The sequence below is a fragment of the Gossypium hirsutum genome, chromosome A01 (genome assembly GCF_007990345.1).
Source record: "Gossypium hirsutum isolate 1008001.06 chromosome A01, Gossypium_hirsutum_v2.1, whole genome shotgun sequence".
Classification (NCBI taxonomy): domain Eukaryota; kingdom Viridiplantae; phylum Streptophyta; class Magnoliopsida; order Malvales; family Malvaceae; genus Gossypium; species Gossypium hirsutum.
In genome coordinates this window covers 98,042,748-98,064,225 of record NC_053424.1, presented here as the reverse complement: position 1 = coordinate 98,064,225, position 21,478 = coordinate 98,042,748, and the positions used below count along the sequence as shown (strand labels likewise).

The window sequence follows — 21,478 nt, the reverse complement described above, 5'->3', positions numbered from 1 at the left end:
TTAATCCTTGCCCTTTTTCTAAATTTCCATGGATGAGTCAACAAAAATATCTACATACTTTTCTTTAATGGTTTAATTACCATAAAAGGACGTCAAGTTTTGAATTCCATAGCTATTTAATCCTTCTAGCTACTAGAATTTAACTTTTGCATTTTATGCGATTTGGTCTTTCCCGTAATTAAACACATAATCAGTAAAAAATTTTATCATAATTTTCCCATGGAATTTCTAACATAATATGAACCATCTAATAAAATTAAAATAAATTTTATTTTTGGCTCGAATTTGTGCTCCAGAAATCACTGTTCTGATTTCAGTGCGCCAGCTGGACGTACTTTTCTTTTCTCTCTCCTAAAATCATCCTATTTCCCTAAATAAAAAAAAATGCCCAAAGACCTAATTTTAAAAAAATCGAAATATTTACCCAAAATTTCCCCATAATATTATCTTTCTTTTTTTAGTATTTTTTCTTTTATCTTTTTCTCCTCTCTTTTTTTATTTTTTCATTTTCCCTTTTTTCTATTTTCTTACTTTCCCTTCTTTCTTTCTAGCAAACCTTTAATTAAAATATTTAAAAATATCCACCTCATCCCGTTAATTTTTTAACGACACAATAACAAAAAAACGAGTTCAAATAGTTTAGTAACTAAATTAAAAAAAAATTATAGTGCAAGGACTTTTAACATAGTTCTTGAATTTCCTATAATTGGTTATTGTTTTATCTAATTTGTTAATTGCGGTCTTGGTGTTTGATATACTTTAAGATCATTTTCTGTCTGTTGTTAACTTCAATGCAACATGCAATGTTGAGAAATAAACTTATTGTTATGATCAAACATGTATATAAAATAAAATAATATATATATATACACACAAATAAATTTTGTTTAGCATATATGTGTAATTGAATTTTTATTTCTCTATTTTTATAATTTTACTATGTTTTACAAATTTGTAATAATGTTTTACATATTTTTTAATTTGTATATATATTTTAATTTAAAACAAAACTATATCTAGAAAAAATCTAGAAAGTTATTTGTCTAGGTTTAAATAAAGTTGGATATCTATTTATCTAGGTTTATTTTAGACTTGAATTCTTTAAATAATGTTTTTGAATTTTAGTTTCTTTTTATTTATAATTTTTATAATATTTTACAATTTTTAATAAATTTTTGTATACATTTTTATAATTTAAAAAGTTACATCTAAAATAAATCTAGAGAAATAAATGTCCAAATTTATTTTGAGTTGCACATTAAGATAATAATGCTGGACTCTGCAATCCTTAACAGAATAACTACAAAATGTCAACGACTTCTAATAGGTGAATTTTTTATTTTCAAAAAGTGTAATTTTTTTATTGCCTAAATCAATTTTATCCAGTCTGATTTTATTCAAAATATAATGAAATGTATTGAAGTGGACACGGGAAGATGAGAAGGGAACACCAAAATTGTACAAATCAAGCTGAAGTCCATGTTTGGTTTAATAGTGATTTGGAAAGCAGAGAATGTGGCATTTCATTATTTTGAGTAACTGTAAATAAGTATAAATCAGTTAAACATTAACTAGAGAAGTATTAAAAAAGGATCCATCTCAATCATGTCACACCAAAACCACCCGAACGAAATTCACCAACCTCAACACTACATTATCTCTATAACATTCCAACGGAATATTCCCACATTGTTTCTTAAACAAAATTTGAGTCCTACCAAATATAGGCTCTCCTTGCTTTAGAAAATAAAAATAAAAAGAATGATGGGCTGAGTGGCCATATTACATATGGTATGAAGATTTAACGCATAGCTCCCTGTTTCCAAGAATCCTTTGCTCCACTTTACCAGAGCAAAAGAACAGTAGGAAAAGAAGAGAGGTGACAAAATATTATTGGTCCATGTTGTCAGAGTTCAACAAAACAATGCCAATGGCGGTTCACCATCTCTCCCTTGACCTTGGCCTGCCATATTAAAAAAACATAATTTCATCAGCCTGATTTCTATGAGCAGATGTGCAAAAGAGCATCACAAATGCCATCACAGAACTGCAAAATGCCAGTATTTAGTTAGAATACTCAAAAGATAACATACAAAATCATGACGCAGGACTGATTGAAAGAACTATAAATACTTCATTTCATTAAGATGCATCAGTTTCTAGACAGGGACAAAAGAAAAATGCGTCTTTAAAACCTTATGAAATGAATTTGCTAGGTTTCTAATTCATCAAAAGAGAAAAAAAAAAAGCTTCACATTTGCATGAAAAAGGACCTTGGAATACCACACTTAAACTTAAGTTCTCCTGCATATATGTGTTTCTGTGTTTATGTATATATATAACAGGAAGGGCAGGAAAAAAAGAAAGAAACAAAAACAAGAAAACTCAGATAAGGAGGCCAAGTTTTCCATGAAGACTGGATAAAGAAAGAGCAGGAAAGGCAGGAGAGATTAAACAGCTAAGATTTGTACCCTTACCTGCCCATATCTCTGTTTCCTACAAATCCTCTATCCCTGCCACCTTGAAATCCTCTTCGGTCATCACCTGGCCTTGTCCATGCATCAGCAGTACCACCAGATCTGGGCCTATCCATGAACTCCACACTTCTAGAGCCATCAATGGATCCAGATTGAGGAGGAGGTCTATCCGTGAAGCTGCCAGTCCTGCCAGCTCCAGAACCAGGCCTTTCAACAACTTTCTGCCCAAATCTAGCTTTGTTTTCCAAATCTAGTATCAGCATCTCTAATTCCCTTTCCTTGTGAAGAAGCTTTTCATGTAAAGAGTGTTGGTCCCCAGATTCCGAAGTTGGGGTCAAATCTTTCTCAAGCTCCTTTAAGTTATCTATTTCTTCTTTCAATATCTTTTCCTCCTCTGTTTCTGGCCTGAAACATTTTACTCATTAGAAATGTACATAATGGTGTGGGCAATATATTCAACAGTTGCTTGCAAACAAGAGAGGAACAAAATGGAATTGACCCACAATGACAAGCAAGCCCATATATGAAATGAGGCATCTGAAACCATCTAAATGACAGCCTTGGACAGGAAATCACAATCAATCACATCGATACAACAAAGCATTCTGTTACCACAGAAAAATGGAAAATCACAAGGGAAATTGATAAAGAAGCAGCAGCTTACAACCAATTGCATTAATAAACTGGAAGAAGGATGAAAGATGAAACATAATTAAGGTGACTCAAAGAGGAAATAAAACCGAGTAAAACACTTGAAATATCACATAATGTTTTTAAAAAAAGCATATAAAAGCATTATGGACAAAAAAAGAAAAGAATTTGAACTAAAACAATGCAATTCAAGAATCATAAAGAAGAGTAGAAGCCTACCAGCATTTGAGCAAAAAAGCTTTGATGTTAGAAAGTGTAGTAATATCATCATGCCATATGAACTTGGACCAAAAAAGAACAAATTTAAAGGTAATAACTCTCTGCTATGTGAACTACCAGTGCATTGTGCTCCACATTAATCTCAGAGCAATTTCAGTATTTCAGTACATAAACAATTTCTGAAGAGTACTAAGGATAGTAAAACTTTGTTGACTTCCTGCACCAGAAGGCAACAAGTGGCAATGATAACAAACCAACAGCAACAGTGAATTTTAGCACTTCAATTTAGTACATGGATGTAAATTTAGGAATATGCATAGAACTAAAGCTTAGCGGTCAAGAAAAAAGAAAATAGAAAGAGGAACCCCCTGGGCCAAAAAACGGAAAGAAAAACATATTTCACTCCCCTAACCCCCAAAAAAGGAAAAAAAAGTAAAAGCTTCTTTTTCAACAAGCCCCAACGCTTATGGTAACATAACCAAGAAAATAATTTAAGTCACAATTTGGCTAGTTGTGTATTCATCAATGAACAATTTTTAGTATACAACAATACATCTGAATTTAATGCATGAAAACGCTAAAAGCTTGATCTAGAAGCCAAACATCTGTTCAGAACTCATAATTGAAATTTAGTCTCTAAGATGGAGCCCTATGCTCCAACATCAGGTACTCAGCTACTCTATGAACTTCAAAAAAATGATCCAGTCAATCAAAAAATAAAAAATGTTTGGTTAATTCTGTTGTTTGCCACTAAACCAGCTTTCTGACATACTGAACAGATCAGTTATGTTCTGTATGATAAAGATAGAACTCATCTCCCCCCGCCCCAGAAACAAAGGAAAAAAAATCACACAGACCCTAAAACATCTGAATACATGCATTGCACAAACTACTGGAAGGAAGCAATCAGAGAGGAATGCTATGATATTGGAAAAATTCACATGCCACATTTAGTTCAAGAAAACAATCTTAACATGAACGCAATTATTCAGAGGTTCAAGAAAAAATAGAGCAACCACCAAAACAATCAAATACAATTCATAATATGATATTTGAACTGTCGTACGTCAACTTAAATGTGTTAGCAATAAAGGACTGCTTACTGACGACATAATATACCCACTGATTATTGAGTATAAAACAATCAGTAATGACGGCAATGTGCTAACTGCCAAGGCAATTTATTGAAGCAAATACGCTAAGCAATTTGAAACCATCATTAACAACAACATTAGAGAAAACATATCAATATCAATACAGAAAAAGTCCAACTATGGGCATTTTGCAATAAATTATGAACAAAATACTTAAAGAAATGAAATGGAACCTGTCTATCCTGCGACGGTCTAATTCAAGATCAATCTTCCGCCGGTCCTGACCTCGGCCTTCCAGCAAAACTTCTCTAGGCTTAGCATCACCAAACGGATTGACCTTAGGCCTCGGCTTAACGACATTTTCAATCGCTTGCTGCAGGGGACCTTCGGACCTGCTCGATTGTGCACTCGATGGCCTGCTGGAGTGGGCGCTGGTAGGCCTACTAGTTTCCTTCTTTGCTTCAATTTCAGAGTCCAGCTTCTTCCAATCCAATCCTTTCTCCGCTAGCACCTCTTCCCTGGGCCTCGCTGCCCCAAAAGGATTCGACTTATTTGTCTTAACCACAAGCTCATTCACATCCCCTCGCGGTGGATCCAAAACTAATCTAGGCCTTTCCTCTCTAATTCCACCTCCACCCCCACCTCGGGACCATCTATCAGGCTCTGGTCCCGAGTCAAGGAAACCTGAACCAAACGTCGAAGATCGAGATGGAATTGACCGTTTTAGAGCCGTCCAATTATCAGACTCATCGGCCTTAGAGAATCCACCACCTCCTCCAGTTCCAAGCCCACCGTATCGATTTTGCCTGCCCAAATCCAGTGAAGGACTTGCTTTTTTTGCATTTGCCCAATTGTCCACCTCATCGGCACGCGACGGTTGATCGTAATCAGAAACCCTAGAAGGCGGACCCCGCCGTTCTTCATTAAACCCCCCCTGCTGCCTCCTTCCGGAGCCCCACGATCCATCGCTGTCTTCACGGTCACGCATAACCCGATCCGCAGGTGGACCCGACCTCCCGTAGGACGAAAACCCACCTCCGAGACGGCCAAACTGCAATTCCTCGGTGGAACGTTCTTTGGGTCGGATAGGGAGGAGCATCATCTCTTCGGGTGTCAGCTTATTGTTTTCCGTTACCCTAGCACTGCCAAGTCCACCCCCGCCGGATGACGAGTAAGTCCCCATGTTAAACTCCGAGAGAGTCATTTTCTTCTTCTTGGGTTTCGCGCTAACGGCTTCTTTTAGGCTAGGGAAACTCTGAGATTCAGCCGTGGGAGCAACAGCTGCCGCAGTGGCTGCGGCTTCGGCAGCTGCTCGTTCCTCCGCTTCTTCTCGCTCGGCCTCGGCGGCCCACGCGCCGATGCCACCCCAGGGTGTCGACATTTTCGAAAAAGATTATATTATTTCCCTTTCTTTTTGTGATATTTTTGTTTTCTATGCGATCTGGGAAAAAGTAAAAAAAAAAAATGGGACAGAGATCTAAAAGAGAGGGAAAATGAAATAATTGAGCTGGGGCTCCGTTAATGAATCCGGAGCTCCGATTGTACACTAAGAAATTAAGAGCGGGTGCAGTTATTTATTTATATTAGTGTCGTTAGTCGTTACGCTTTATTCATATTATTATTTCCATCTTTTGTGTAAGAAAAAAATATCCCACAACCCAATGCGTTTCTAGAAGCTAGATGGACGCGCAAGAAGGGAAGTGAAATGCACGGTCCAATAAGAGATTACAGGTGAAGAATTATTGGGAAATGGAAATAATTATTAGGTGTACCACCTATATGTAAGATTCAGCTATTTGACTTCTACGGTGGGACGGTGTTGAGAAGCTTGTCTTTTCTCTGATTTCTTCTTCTTTTTTTACTTAAATTTTACTCAAAACTTTGGGGAGAAAAGAGTAAGGTAAATTAATTCTTTATTTGGATATAAATTAACGGTTTAATTCAAGATTTAATCTATGTTATTTTCTCACTTTATTATCTAATTTTTTATTCATTCGGTTTTATTCATCGAGCTGTTGGGTAATAGATTACACCTATTCAGCAAGTAGAGGCTTAGATGGGCTAATGTGCTCTGCTTGTTTTCTTTTAACCCGTTCTTGGCTCTCTCTTTCATGCTAATGTTCTTATTTTTATTTTGATAAGCCATAGTTTTCCTTGCAACCTGCTCAAGTTGATTCAACACCTTATTCTTATTCCCCTCGACAACCGCTACAACTTGATGATTGGGCTCAGGTCGGGTAGGATGTTGTTTAATGACTGTATGCACCCCTAAGCCTACTTTATATGGCCCATCCCTATTTATTTTAAAGGCCCCATATCGATTTCTTCTTAAAGCCTCGTAGATAAAATTTCATGTGATTCAGTAAACAGAATAGAAATTTAATTCCATCATTATTAGATCGATTCGTAGGATTCGATGAAGAATGAAAAAAGAATGGGATTTTTTTGAGAAATAGGAAATTCAAAATGCTCAGAGGGATGAAAATGGGGAAATGTCTACAATACCTGGGTTGAATCAGATACAATTTGAAAGATTTTGTGGGTTCATGGATCGGGGCTTAATAGAAAAACTTTATAAGTTTTCAAAAATTGAAGATATAAAGCAAGAAATTGAATTTCAATTCTTTGTGGAAACATATCAATTGGTGGGATCGTTGATAAAAAAAAGGAATGTTGTGTATGAATCAGTCACATATTCTTCTAAATTATATGAATCCTCAAGATTAATTTGGAAAACCAATAAGGATATGCAAGAACAATATTTTTTTATTGGAAACATTCCTTTAATGAACTCCCTCGGAACTTCTATAGTAAATGGAATGTTGGAAAATTTGGTTTGAAAATAACATAATAGAGCACAGCGAAATTTTAAAAATTTTCTTTCAAAATTGACCAAATGTGATGTTATAGCAATAAAGTTATTTACTTGGATTGTACATGTGTTTTATACAAAGCAGACTAAATTGTTCTCAACTTTCAACCACACAATCTTCTGTGCTATCCTTGATCTTGATTTGCCAGAGTGTGGACTCTATATGCAAATCGATGAAAAATTTTAGTGTGAAACTTAATAGCTAGAAATCGAAAGACTAATTCTTGTCAAAAGATAGAATTATTTGAAAAATAATAATATTTCTATATTTTGAAAGAATATCAACTATGAGAGACGTGTTATGACCTAGCTCTCAATCTCTATTTATAGAAATAATAAAAAGAGTTTCAATCGAACAAGTATTAATTAGATAATAATATTCAAATAGGAAAACATGACTCCTATTAGAGTACTCTATAGGGGTGGCAGCAACCCTCTCAAAGCGCCCTCTTTACTTATTGTAGTATTGTATTCAATGTTCACAACTTTCCCAAACACTTCCGTGATAGCCTTCATTAAGCTTTTAATGTAATATCAGTATGGCAAACTTGATAAACAAATCCAAGCAATAATCTTCAAATGTTGTAGTTCCTTTATAAAAAAATCACGTCTCCAAGGTTGAACTACCAAATAATGGCCATAAACCATCTTTCATCCTCCAAACAACATCCTATTTTAATTTCTTTGTCTAGAAAGTTTTGCTAGGGAATAGTCATTACCAAGATAAAAAAGAAGAAGTTGAAACTCGCCAAAATAAAACTCTAAAGACTCTTGATTCAATTAGAAAAGGCTCTGCAGCCAATGGCACGCCCAATGAGTCATACACTCTCTTAGAAAAACAAATCTCAAGATAGGCATATCCTTAGAGATAAGGATGTCATCCTCATGAAGGGAGATCTCATCATCATCACTCTGTTGGAAAAATAGTTTAAGAAAAAAAATCACTTTAGGTATAATGGAAGTTTATTATTTAGAGTAATAAACCTATTGACTGAAATAATACCTTAGCTTTGTACAAGGCAATTAAGTCGACCCCGACTTTCAACCAAATGACATGCTCCTCTATCCTTGAACCATGAATTGCCTCTAGTGTATGCTCAAACAACACAAACCAAACCACAAAATGAAAACTTTTAATTAACTTTTAGTCGGAAAGGTACTTTCTCTCTATATCCGGTAACGACACGTTTTTTTCCCCAAAAATAGAATTTATTATGTGAAATAAATTTCCACTAGTTTTTGGCATAATAACATCATCTATTAAGTTTTCTATAATGTTTAACCGGTTATTCCTCTTTATAGAGAAAAAGTATAAGAGTTCTGTTTGAATAATGTCTAATTAAATAATATCATTTTAATAGAAAATATAGTATTATAGTAGAACTATAGTAAGAGGGGCAACGAAACCCCTAGTAGAACATTAAGGTTTGCTGCCCCTTACATGGTATAAGGCCAAGTTGGGACTTTCTTATTTTAGGTCCAATTATATGAGTTTCTTAAACTTTAATCGAACGGTATTATTTATCCAACCTAATATTTATTTTTTATTACCCAAAATATTATTTATTTAATTTAAATAATTTTTTCAATTAAACTATTTTTCCAACACAATTCTAATTCTGTTAAAGTCATTGCAGTTTTACCGTATTAGAATCTATAAGGAAATATATTTAATTGTTTTATTCAACAAATCCATAATAACTAATTAATTTAATTCCAATTTCAAAATTCATTTATTTAATTATAATTAATCAAATAATAATTTGAAAACATTAAATTAATTTCTAAGTTATTTTTGTACTTAGCGAGAAAATGTATTCATTATGGATAATGTTACATGTGATTATTTCTCTTACTTCATCGTTTTCATTTATTTTATATTATTTGGTTCTAATGCAATATGTTTCTAGTTATCTCAAGCTAGCAAATGGACCGATTGAACATATATAATTAGGGCTCAAATAATTTGTAATTAAGTTTCAACCTTTTGCCTATTAATTACAACATTATTTAGTCATGAAGCCATCCATTAAAGCATCATGACTGAGATCTCTCTTGTTATATACCGTTACGAAAGCCACTCATTGATTGCTCATCCAATGACCTCGTTATAAGTGTGTTACCCTCATAGGATATCCTTAATCTCTTTAGGATAAATTCATTCTCCCTCTATGATCATATTTTATCTCTTTATAACCATTACATTTTCCTTCATGAAAAGTCAATTACTAGTAAATAGTAACAAAATCATTTATCATTAAGACAAATGACTCATGACCATATTACTTTTCATCTATCATGTAAAGCTAATGAAAGGATACCATTTACCCTATATTTGAGCTATTAATTCAACTATTGTAGAATGCTGCAGAAGTGGTCTACCCAATGCACCAACTTTTGGTTCCTTATCTATTTGAACTTAGGCTTTCATTTACATCAACGTATACGAGTCACACATGAATAGTTCATTATCCACTCAGGATTAAGGTATTCCACACTATGGATGTCATAAATGAATGGATCCATAAATGAATCTAGATCTAATCTACTTGGATCATGTCTAATGTACTGCCAGTCCAGTCAGTCACATATATGTCTCTATATTCTAGGAGTCATTTGCTTTGATACCTTAGACAAGGTATCTCCCCGGTTGGATTTGATAGACATCATATTTTTCTCTCAATCGATTTGCTCAATTCCGATTAGACTAAAAATGTGTTTAGATTATCTACTAATATAAATTGTCATTCTATATTACAATTCAACCACGAATACAAGTCAATATTAGTTAAACAATAGATAATAAATGAGCCAATATTTACTTTTATTTTTTCTTTGCATACAAAAATCATTGAGGACAGTATGCAAATATATTAATGAACTAATGTATATTTTATCAAACCAATTAATTTGAAAATTAAAAGTATATATAGATTAAAATACCACATTAAGGATACTAGATCCCAATAGTTTCCCACTTGCCCTAGTGAAATAGATGAGTCATATTTTGCATTCCTATACCCTTTACATGTTTCTCAAAGCTTCTAGCCACTAGAGCCTTGATTAACAGACCCGCAAGGTTGTCCTCTAATGTGAATTTAACTACATCCACTATTTCAACTATTATTGCCTCTCTTTTGATATGGTACTTTCTATCAATATATTTTATCCTCTTGTGGTTTTTTGTTTCTTTGGTATTAGCTATTGTTGCACTGATATAATAATATAGCATGATAACTTTTCCCATATTAAGAATGACTTGGAAATCCCTTCAATGTTTTTTTCAAAGTTTTACGAAACCCAAAACTAGGATATTTGGCTTTCACTTAGAAGACCCAAAGAATGCTCTAGGTTTTAAATGTAAACTTTCATTACTATCTATTTTTTTAGGATGAAATCAAGGGAAAATTGACTAATTAGAGTCAATTTATTTTTCTATTTTTTTGTTATAGCATGATGATATTTAAATTGATTGAAAATATGTTCATGCATATGTATAATAAGCATGCTATATAGTTTAGGAAAAAGAATGTCATATGTACTTGTCATGACATTTTAATCATTCACGATTGAAATCAAACATTAAAAACCTTGCATGTTTTCCAAAATATTTAGTGCGAGAAGGTTCCTAAATAAGACTTATGGCCTCCATCAATGGTCTCTTGTGATGGCACGAAAACTTACTCGCCTTAAGGTACGTATTTTCATGTGGATTTCACCGAGAAGATTTTCTAAAAAGAGATAACTATCTTGTGATAGCATATGATAATTTTTCAGCCTTGAGGTCGGTATTATCATGTGGAATTCATTGAAGAAAGTTTTATTTTTAAAAAGGACAACTATCCGGTACACGTTACTTAGTGAGATTGTCCCAAGATGACTCTTTCGTGGTAAGTGTTATGATAGATGTTGAGTTGATAGCTATACACTCAAGATCATTTTAGTTAAGTAACTTTCCACAAAGCTTTACTTAAGTTAGAATGATGGCCAAATGTGAAGCAATTATTAGTACATGTGAATACCTAAAGGATTAGGTTCAAGCATTAATTGGATGGAAATCTATGTTCTTAATAGTTGATTAAGATTTCCCCAAGGTGACTTGATTCAATAGGTGTAGGAATTATCATTGCAACGACTTATAAATGTTTTCAAAGTTTAATGTAAGATGCATACATCATCTTAATGCATATTGTTTGTTGCAAAAAAGTTTTTAAAATATTTTCTTAATACAAATATATTAATGAATGGATAGTTTTATTTTCAGTTCAAAAATAACACCAACTCCCTTAACATACATATTATCTGAGAACAAATTTAATGAAAATAACTATAATGAATAGAAAAAAACCTCATAATCATCCTAAGCTGTAATAAACTCAAGACGACTCTTGATAATAAATGCCCTCTGGCCAACCAAGCTGGGCATTGACCGCCTTCGGACATACTAACATCAAGAGTGTGAAAACTGCAACTAGGATGTGGAATTGAGGCAATGTCTAAAAGTATATAGGTCAGGTTATAATATAATTACAATGAAGTAGGTGAGGACTCCGAGGATCGTACCCAAGGGAGGCGAGTACTAGATTAAAGATAACCTAAACACAAATAGAATTAATTAGTAATCTAGATAAATCATATTACGACAAAATGTAAAGAAGAGATTTTTGGGTTTTTATGAATGAAAGAATAAGAATTGCATAAATAAATTGAACTTTGAATAAATAAATTCAAAACTTAATCAAATCTAAACATGGGTGATTAGCTCATTTTGGTAGTCATAATCACATGTTGGCTCGAACTTTCTTGTTCAATCAACTAGTCAATACCCTAACAGGATCTTCTGATTTGTCCACTGAAATACTGAGTCAGCAATAACAACTTATTTTCTGACCTCATGTAACGCCCCAATTTTCGGGAATTCTGTGAATGTTGGCAAAATTTCATGCTTTGATTTTGTCATTTGTGAGTGAAATTATGAAATAGGACCTATATGAAAATGTTTGAAAATGCTATAGGCTAATTTGTAGTGGCCAAATAAATAGTAGTGCAAAATAGGAGGATTTGCATGTCAAACCTCCCATTTTACAAGAAGTGGCCGGCCATCATGCTGTTGAAGACAATATGTGCTCTTGATATCCATAATTTATGGTACAAATTGATAAAAAATTGATAATGGGTTAGGTAAATGTTCCATGATGGGCATGATAAGCATTATGGACATTTTTTTATTGACATTATGGCATAGGTATGGCACAAATAATATAGGTTATTTTGTGTCATAAAATGTTGGGTAATAAAATAACAAAAGGATGGAAAGAACAAAGTTTTGTCCATATTTGTTCATCATAGCCGAAAGTTAGAGAAGAGAAAGGAGAGGAGAAAGCTCTCGAGTATTCGGTCACTAGGAGGAGGAAAATTGAAGGTAAGTTCTTGGTACCTGGCTTCTATTTTGAGGTTCATGAGTTCTTCTTGATTCTACCTTAACTCTTGAAGCATATTTTGGTTTTTAGTTGTGTTGTGAGCATTTAGTCATGAATTAAAATGAAGGAAATGGTTGTTGTTTCATGTTCTTTTGATGAAAAATGGAAGATAGGTGAAGTTGAGCCAAACAAATGAGCATGCATGTGCCTTAGATGCTAAAGGGAAAAATCAGCTAGCATGTTGTGCTTTAAAATGATGAAATGGAGATTATACTTAAGTAAAATCATAGATATGTGATGATTGATTGGTGATATACATGTTTAAATAACATGCATGCAAGGTATGCGTGAAAGAGTGATTTGGTAATAAATCTGCTTGGGATAGCAGCAGTAATGTGAATTTGGAAAATCACCATAAATTGTGGTAGATGAATTAGAAGCTGAATAAATTGTGTAATTAAAACTTATTGAGTCTAGTTTCAAATGAAATAAACAAGAACATATTTTGAATTCTGTACAATGAGAAATTTGATTCGTAATGAAGAGTGGTCAGATTAGTCAAACAGTGAAACATGGGAAACTTTGAGAAAAATTTGGTATTGATTGGCTAAACCAAAAATTCTGAAAATTTTATGGGTAGAATATATATGAGTCTATTTTCAGGAAAAATTAACTGCACTTGATTTGGAGTTTTGTAGCTCCAGTTATAAATGATTTAGTGACTGTTGCTCAGGAAGACAGCTTGCAGTGAAATTATGATTATGTGGTAAACACTGACAAAAATTTGTTAATGAGTTGCTTATTGATTTCTTATAAGCTTACTCTGATCTGTAGGTGTGGTTGGCCGAATATTGTAAGGGGTTAATACGTAGTTCGTATTTGAATAGTTAGATTAACGTGTTAGTAATCCAATTGTAGGCGGTTCGTGTGTGGATCTCGTCAGCATATCGTCGCAAACAGGTGTGTAACTAACACCCTCTTATAGACTAGATCGGCACAAGCTGAAAAGCCGAAATGCCGAAAAGCCGGTATTTTGAGATCTTGCGAGTGTGTGAATGCTCAAGAGATTAATAGTTTGATGTATATGGTAAATTAAAGTGATAAGACTGTAGAGTGCGCGATTCCGTGCATTTCGATAGTTTTGGGCTTAATGGGCCAAAAACGGGATAATGGGCCAACGGGCCCAAGTTGGTAAGAAAACGCAGTAAGTGTTTCTGATCGTACGTAAATGGCTATGTTATGTATGAAAACCTTAAGAATAGTGAAATTACTTGAACACCCCTATGTATGCAAAATTACCGTTATACCCTTAGGGTTATTTTTTTCTGAAAAGCATGATGTTCTGTTTCTGTATACGTATGCCATGACATATTATTTCTGTTGCATGGGGACATGGGTTATATTATGGAGGAAGCGTCCTGGTGGCTATGCCACAAATATCTGATCTGGTGGCTCTGCCACATATATCTGTTCTGGTGGCTCTGCCACGATTATCTGTATCTGGTGACTCTGTCACATTATCTGTTCTGGCAGCCATGCTGCAAATTCTGTGGTGTGTAGCGGTTGGGTGGGTCGAGTTGTCTCCCCACACGGTGTAAGGTTGGTACGGGGGTGTATACAGTTGGATATGGTTGGGTTTCTGCATAAACATGTAATATCTGTTTTGTTCTGTTATGGGCCTATGGGCTTTATTCTGAATTCTGTTCTGGGCTAAGGCCAACTTATTCTATTTCTGTGGTTTGAGCTGATATAGGCTATGGTTGGGTTAATTTACACACTGAGTTTCCCCAAACTCACCCCTTTTATTTTCATCCACGTAGGTAATCCCCAACCATAGTGGGTTTGGAGCTGTGAGGGAATTCGGAGTGGCCACTAGTTCTGAAAGTTTGATTTTCTTCTGGTGAACTGGATATCCTTTTATTTACATTTGAAGTTTTGGGTTTTTAAATATAAAAAGGCCGCTTAATTATTTTTGATGGTTTTAATATGTATTACTAAGACAGGTATTACTTATTTTAACTGTTGAAATTGGATAGCTTTAGGGCGCGTTTTCAAAAACAACAATTGATTTCAAAATAACATGACAACAAGCAAAGCTTTCGCAATGAAAGTATTTTCCAAAATTAATCACTTTTTCCTAAAAATGACTTAATCAAATCGGTTTCCTAGAAATATCCATGACGTTAAGGTGTGGCAATGGCGGTATGCATGTCTAGGATTGGATCCAAAGGGAGCTTGGTACTTAAGCAGTTCGATGGACTCACCACCTCTTTTCTGGTTTCCTACCTGGTGCACAGCTTCCATTCACTTTAATCTATAATGAAATTATCTTTTAAAATATTAAGTAAGTTTTTCTGGATCAAAAATATAAAATGTTTTGAACGCTTCGATGTGGCATGTCGGATCTGGTCATAACGTCTGGGCCGGGTTTGGGGTGTTACACCTCACAATTCAGACCGGTTTAGAGTTAAGCTGTTCACAAATAGACCATACCAAGTTTAGGTTAATTCCCACCTTGATGACTTCTTAGGATTGTTAGGCCTAGGGTTTAGATTCTTCCTTTCCTAAATAGCTGATCCATTAAGAAATCCCTACAAAATAGTTAATTATTCATACCTCCATTCGCTAATTCCCCATAAGAGGATTAGTTCCTCATGGAATACATAAACACAATAAACTTGATAAATAAGATATGCATAAAAAATAAATCAAAAATAAGGTTTAATAGAATTGTATTTGATTGGTGAAAGCACAAAAATCAACAATAGTTTCACGAATGAAAATAACTGAAAAGAAATTTAAACCCTTCGAGAAAGAAAAAAACTAAAAACTAAATTATAAAGAAAACTTTAGAATATCAAAATTTTTCCTTTAAAAAGTGTTTATGTAACACCCCTCACCCACATCCAACGCCGGGACAGGGTTCGAGGCATTATCGGACTTAAACCTTCACCAACATACAAAACCGGGCTACCAAATTTCGCCCAAAATTAAAACTTTTCAAACACATACATACCGTCCCTTATACAGGCCTTCGAGGCCTAAAACACACATCGGGGTGGTTCAGGACAAAACCAAGAACATTCAATAAAATTTGGGCAACTTAATAAATTCTCTTACTTTAGTGAGTCACACGCCCGTGTAGCTTGGGACACGCTCGTGTCCTCAGCCCGTGTAACTCTCTGTTTATGATGTCATCATGCATTTAGGGGCACACGGCCAAGACACATGCCCGTGTGTCTAGCTCGTGCTCGAAACTGACTTAAAATTTTAGGTGCAGGAGACGCACGGCCATACCACACGCCCATGGGGGTGATCCATGTGTCACACACAGCCTAGACACACGCCCGTGTGTCTACCCGTGTGGACCTTGTAGGGTTATTTTCCAAGCCTTTGGTCACCCTCTATCAACCAATCACACTTATAGGTTATCTTAATACATAATAAGGCCAGATTATACACTTACATATAACCTTGATAAACATCATTGCATGTAAACCTCATATCATCGGTTTTATACATGCTAGGTTAATTCCTTTTTCGTATTAAGGGTTTCCATATCTCATTGACACATTTAAGAGTGGCTCATTCTCATAACTCATTGCCAATTATAGTCAAGCCATCCCATGTAAACATAAACATGCATAGATTTGTAGGTCATAGCCTATTTCAAAATGAACCGATTCCCATGGCCATATACAAATAGATATGTATATCTTTACAAATAGATGTGTATATCTTTACATGTCTTCATTATGGCTAATCAAATGGCATATCTAACAAAATAAACCAAGAGCCCTATACATGCCATTGAACAAAATAAAAGTGCCTATATACCAAAGCTGGACTAGTTGATAGTATGTTGACTCTCCAACCGTCTTCCAATCTTTACGAGTCCTCGAGCTCTGTAAGATAGGGAAAAGAGAGGGGTAAGCATTTACATGCTTAGTAAGCCCAAATAACTAGAAAGTAAACTTACCGATTGATTAGCATACAACCATATTAAGCAAATAAATCAATAAGAATGAAATAGTTTCCCTATCACATGCATTCAATCAACAAGTTAGTCACAATAATAATGCACCATGTAATTTGTCTTAGATGAGCTCACCATTCATCATTTCATTTATATACATCATATTAATCTCGTTGAGTTTCTAGAAAATCTCGATGGATTATCCATTATCCGTCAAGTCATAAGAATGATCATTTCAAGTATGCACTCCTGTGAATCTCACATCTTACGGCGGGAATATCAGTCTAGGCTAAATCCCCTGTATCGTAAACTCATAAGGTGAAGTTGGGATTACTAGTCTAGGCTAAATCCCTTATAGCGACAAACACCCTTAATGAGCTTGGATCTGAATTACTAGTCCAGGCTAAATTCAGACCCTAATCGGATTACTTGTCCGGGTTAAATCCACAATGCACACATATTCTTCGGGAGGCTCGATCACTTAAGGAACACCCGTCTGAGCTAGATCCTTTTTATCCTTGAAATCAATGGATTACCTGTCCAGGCTAAATCCTTTCTGCAAAACATGCAGGATCTCAGGTCATGTAAGCCATGGTTTATCCATTAGATTTCCTTTTCAACCTCAACTGAGACATTCATCAACATGTCATTATTAAGGATATATTTCATAGATTTTCATGCCATCATCAAATGCAATAACCATACGTTCATAAATCATGCAATTAAGCATACTATGAGTTTACTTTAAGTTTTTCGAACTTACCTGGTACTCGTCTCGATATCGTGTTTCGGCTATTACGAAACCTTTCGTTTTCCTCGATCGACCTCTGAAATTTATTCGAGGTCTATAACAATAAAAATAAATCATTAACACCTCACATTATACATTTTGAGTCTACATTTCACCCCCGGTCCAAATGACCGTTTTGCCCCTAACCTTTCACATTTTACGATTTAGTCCCTAGGCTAGTATAATGGAATGCATGCAATTTCTACATTACCCAAGCCTAGCCGAATGTTATTTCATCTTATGGAAGCCCACATTTTTCCATTATTTCACATTTCTACCTCACATTTTACACATTTTACAAAAAGGTCCTTTTTAGGGGTTTTTCATGAAAATCACCTAGGAAAAGATGTTTAACACACATCCTCTATAAAACCATCAGAATACAAGTAACTCATGCATGGGTAAATTTCTAAACATGAACCCTAGGATGAAATATGGGTAGAAATAGAGAGAGTAAGCTACGGGATTTCAAAAATACGAAGAACATTAAAAACGGAGCTTGAGAGCACTTACTATTGAGCTTGAAAATGTTGAAAACCCTAGCTATGGTGACTTGAGAATTTCGACTAGACAAGGAAGAAGAATGGCTGATTTTTGTCTTCTTTTTCCCATTTTATTTCATTAAATTGCCAAATGAACAAAATACCCTTAAGTCCTTTCTTTAAAATTTCATCCATACGAGCCCATTTTTGCCCAAAAACTTAGAAATTGGGAAAATTTCTCCTCAAGACCTTCTAATTAATATTATAAAGCAATTTCATACAAATTACTTCTAAAACCCAAGTTTTGCAATTTATTCAATTTGGTCCCTAATGTCCAGTTGGACACCTTATTCAAAGAATTCCTTCATGAAGCTTTTAGACCTCATATGTAACGCCCCGCACCCGAGACCATTGCCGGAGTCGAACACGAGGTGTTAACGAACTTAATTCATTTATTTACACAATTCATTTTAAAAATTTCCAGACAAGCTGGCTAACTGTGTCACTGTCACCTTAAAAATCATATCACGAGTTCCAAAACTCGAAAACTGATTCCGTGAATTGTCCCTGAAACTAGACTCATATATCTATCTACAGATTGTTTTCCAGAATTTTTGGTTGGCCCAATTAGTACAGTTTATTAGTTAAAGTCTCCCCTATTTTAGGGTTCGACCACTCTGACCTTCATGCATTACGACTTAGATATCTCCCTATACAGGGCTTCAATACATATGCCGTTTGTTTCTAATAAAACTAGACTCAAAAAGGAATCTGTACATATAAAGCATGACTTCCAATTATTTATGGTTAATTTATGGTAAATTTCCAAAGTCAGAAAAGGGGATCCAGTAACCGTTCTGGCCCTGTTTCACGAAAACTTAAACATCTCATGAAATACGGCTCATATGGTCGTTTTGCTTCTTCCATATGAAAATAGACTCATCAAAGTTAGATTACATAATTTATTCATTATTTAATTACATTCCTACTATTTTTAGTGAATTTTCAAACTCACACCACTGCTGCTGTCAGCATCTATTTTAAGGTAAATTTCACCTATTTCATAGTTTCCATGATTCAACTAGCCATTTGACATACATAGCACCAAATATGATCGTGATTAACCATTCCAATGGCTAATCATTGCCAAGCATTTCCACACCTCTCAATAACTATATATATACAAAATGATTTTAATACTATGCTCAAAATATTTAAGCCATTTTCGCATGGCTATCCGAATATATATACACATTACCAAAGGTACTTGATTAACAACAAAGGTTAGTCCTATACATGCCATTATCAACGTTTAACTAAAAGAGTACCAAAAGGGCTTAGATAGTGTGGACGACTTCGACTTCGACAATCCCGAGTCTGATAGCTGAGAAACAAAAATCTATAAAACAAAGAATTAAAGAAACGGAATAAGCATTTAATGCTTAGTAAGTTTTGAGTAACGAAATCATTTAAAAGAATGGCATAATAATGTCAAGTTTGTTTGTGTCATCCCTTGGCTGAATAGAAACATAACCGAGATATCATTTTTATCATTAATATCACAAAGGTGAAACCAATTTATCCGGCCAAATCAAATCCACAACCGAATGCTCTCATCTCAAATGTCCATGTCCATTTCATGCATATACACACACATTTCATAACTATGACATTGAACTCTCTAATTCGGAACTCATACATCATAATCAGATCATAAACATTCGGATGATTTAAATAATGTGCTAAGCATTCCCATCGAATTCCAAAGTCATAATTGAAGTATATTCATATTCTCAACAAGAGTAAATTACTTACCTGGTTGTCTTACAGTAAGTAGCGCATGTGATTAAAATTATTCCAGCATGTATTATATGATTTCTCGTAAGAACACTTACGAGTTTTCACCCTCAAATATTATGCTGGTGCAACATCCTTCGGAATAAAGTCCGACTCTTAGTACCTGCTCAAAAGCCCTTCGAGACCAAGCTCGGATTAGACCACTGGCTCGAAGGCCCTTCGGAACTAAGTCCGGTTATGGCACTGGCTCTAAAAAGCCCTTCGAAACTAAGTTCGACTATTAGCACTGGCTCAAAAGCCCTTCGAGACCAAGCTCGGATTTAGACCCCGATTAGCATTCACACATATATGCATATATATATCACATCACATCTGGATATCATTCCTGATACTCGAATACAATTACAGCATGTTTACTAACCACACATCGTTCGATTCATTAATCCCACACAAATAACATAACCCCTTTTCGTTAATCCACAAGATTTCTATAACTATTCGGCTACAAGTAAATACCTTACTTATTTATTTTATCGTGTAATTCGAGTAGAATCGTCAAGTCACGAGTTAATTATTTTGCTCATAGACAAATAATTGCCTTATTAAATCGTAAGCTAAATTTCATTACTCAAAGACTTACCTTATATCCTTCTGAACAAATCTCGGTTTAGCTATTCCGTGACTTTAGCTTTTCCTCTATCCGATGTTGCCCCTTTATGCTCTTTAGCTATGTTAAACAAGTTTAGTCATATTAAACCTTATCCAATTTATTTAAACATTCAATAACAAACTCCTTGATTATTAAACACACATTCGGCAAGAACATTGGCAACTCATACTACATCAATCCTAATTCATTAGCCGAATACTCATATATCTATAATAAGTACATATGACATCTTCTTCAAGACACATTCGGCTATAGAATAATTTCCTTATAAAACTCTTAATCAATCCACCATCACATGTATCATTACAAAGCTTCACACTTAGTATGCTAATGACATTAAAACAATCCACCTTAACCGAAACTTAACTCATACAAAACCTATATTCCAACCATAAAATAGGTAGAATTTTAACTAATCATCCAAATACATTCGAACTTAAACATCATTCCGACCTACACTCATATTACATCTATAAAACTACAAGCCGAATATACCTATACTTACATCATTTAAACATCAACCCTCAATTTCTTTGACAAAGCACACTTCCGAAAATGATAAGGCAATATAACAGCCTTTAATCCAACTTATAATTCATACATATCACATTCCAAGCATTGTCTCTATTCTATCATTTAATATACAAACCTTACTCAATAACTTCATAGTTCAAATTCGGCAATTACACCAACTCACTAGATGTTTTATTATTATTATTGTTCATTTATTCAAACTACATACAATTAACAACCACTTGCAACTTAGTCATTAAACATGAAAACAACCATTTATCTCTTCCATTTTCTACCATGGCCGAAGGCTCAAGACACCACACCATTCCAATTTGGTCATGGGTTAAGCAAAGGACTTAATGACAAACTCAAAAATGTTAAAAAAAAATCCATGAATCATCATTGAACTTACCTTAATCTAGAGAGCCACCATAGCCGAATTTCTCCAAGCTCTTTCTCTTCTAGTTACGGCAATGAGGAGCAAAGATGGAGAAACTTTGGTTTCTCCTCCCACTAA

The 21,478-nt window shown here is 34.5% G+C and overlaps 1 protein-coding gene across 1 annotated transcript; it reads right to left on the bottom strand.

The window, feature by feature from the left end:
• Positions 1-1,633: 1,633 nt before the first annotated feature.
• On the bottom strand, positions 1,634-6,406 carry LOC107917789 (eukaryotic translation initiation factor 4B2). The gene is made up of 3 exons (XM_016847106.2): positions 4,675-6,406; positions 2,478-2,882; positions 1,634-1,963 (listed from the first exon to the last, which is right to left on the bottom strand). The coding sequence occupies exons 1-3, from the start codon at positions 5,820-5,822 to the stop codon at positions 1,939-1,941; spliced, it is 1,578 nt and encodes a 525-aa protein (XP_016702595.1). The 5' UTR covers positions 5,823-6,406; the 3' UTR covers positions 1,634-1,938.
• Between the last annotated feature and the right edge of the window lie 15,072 nt (positions 6,407-21,478).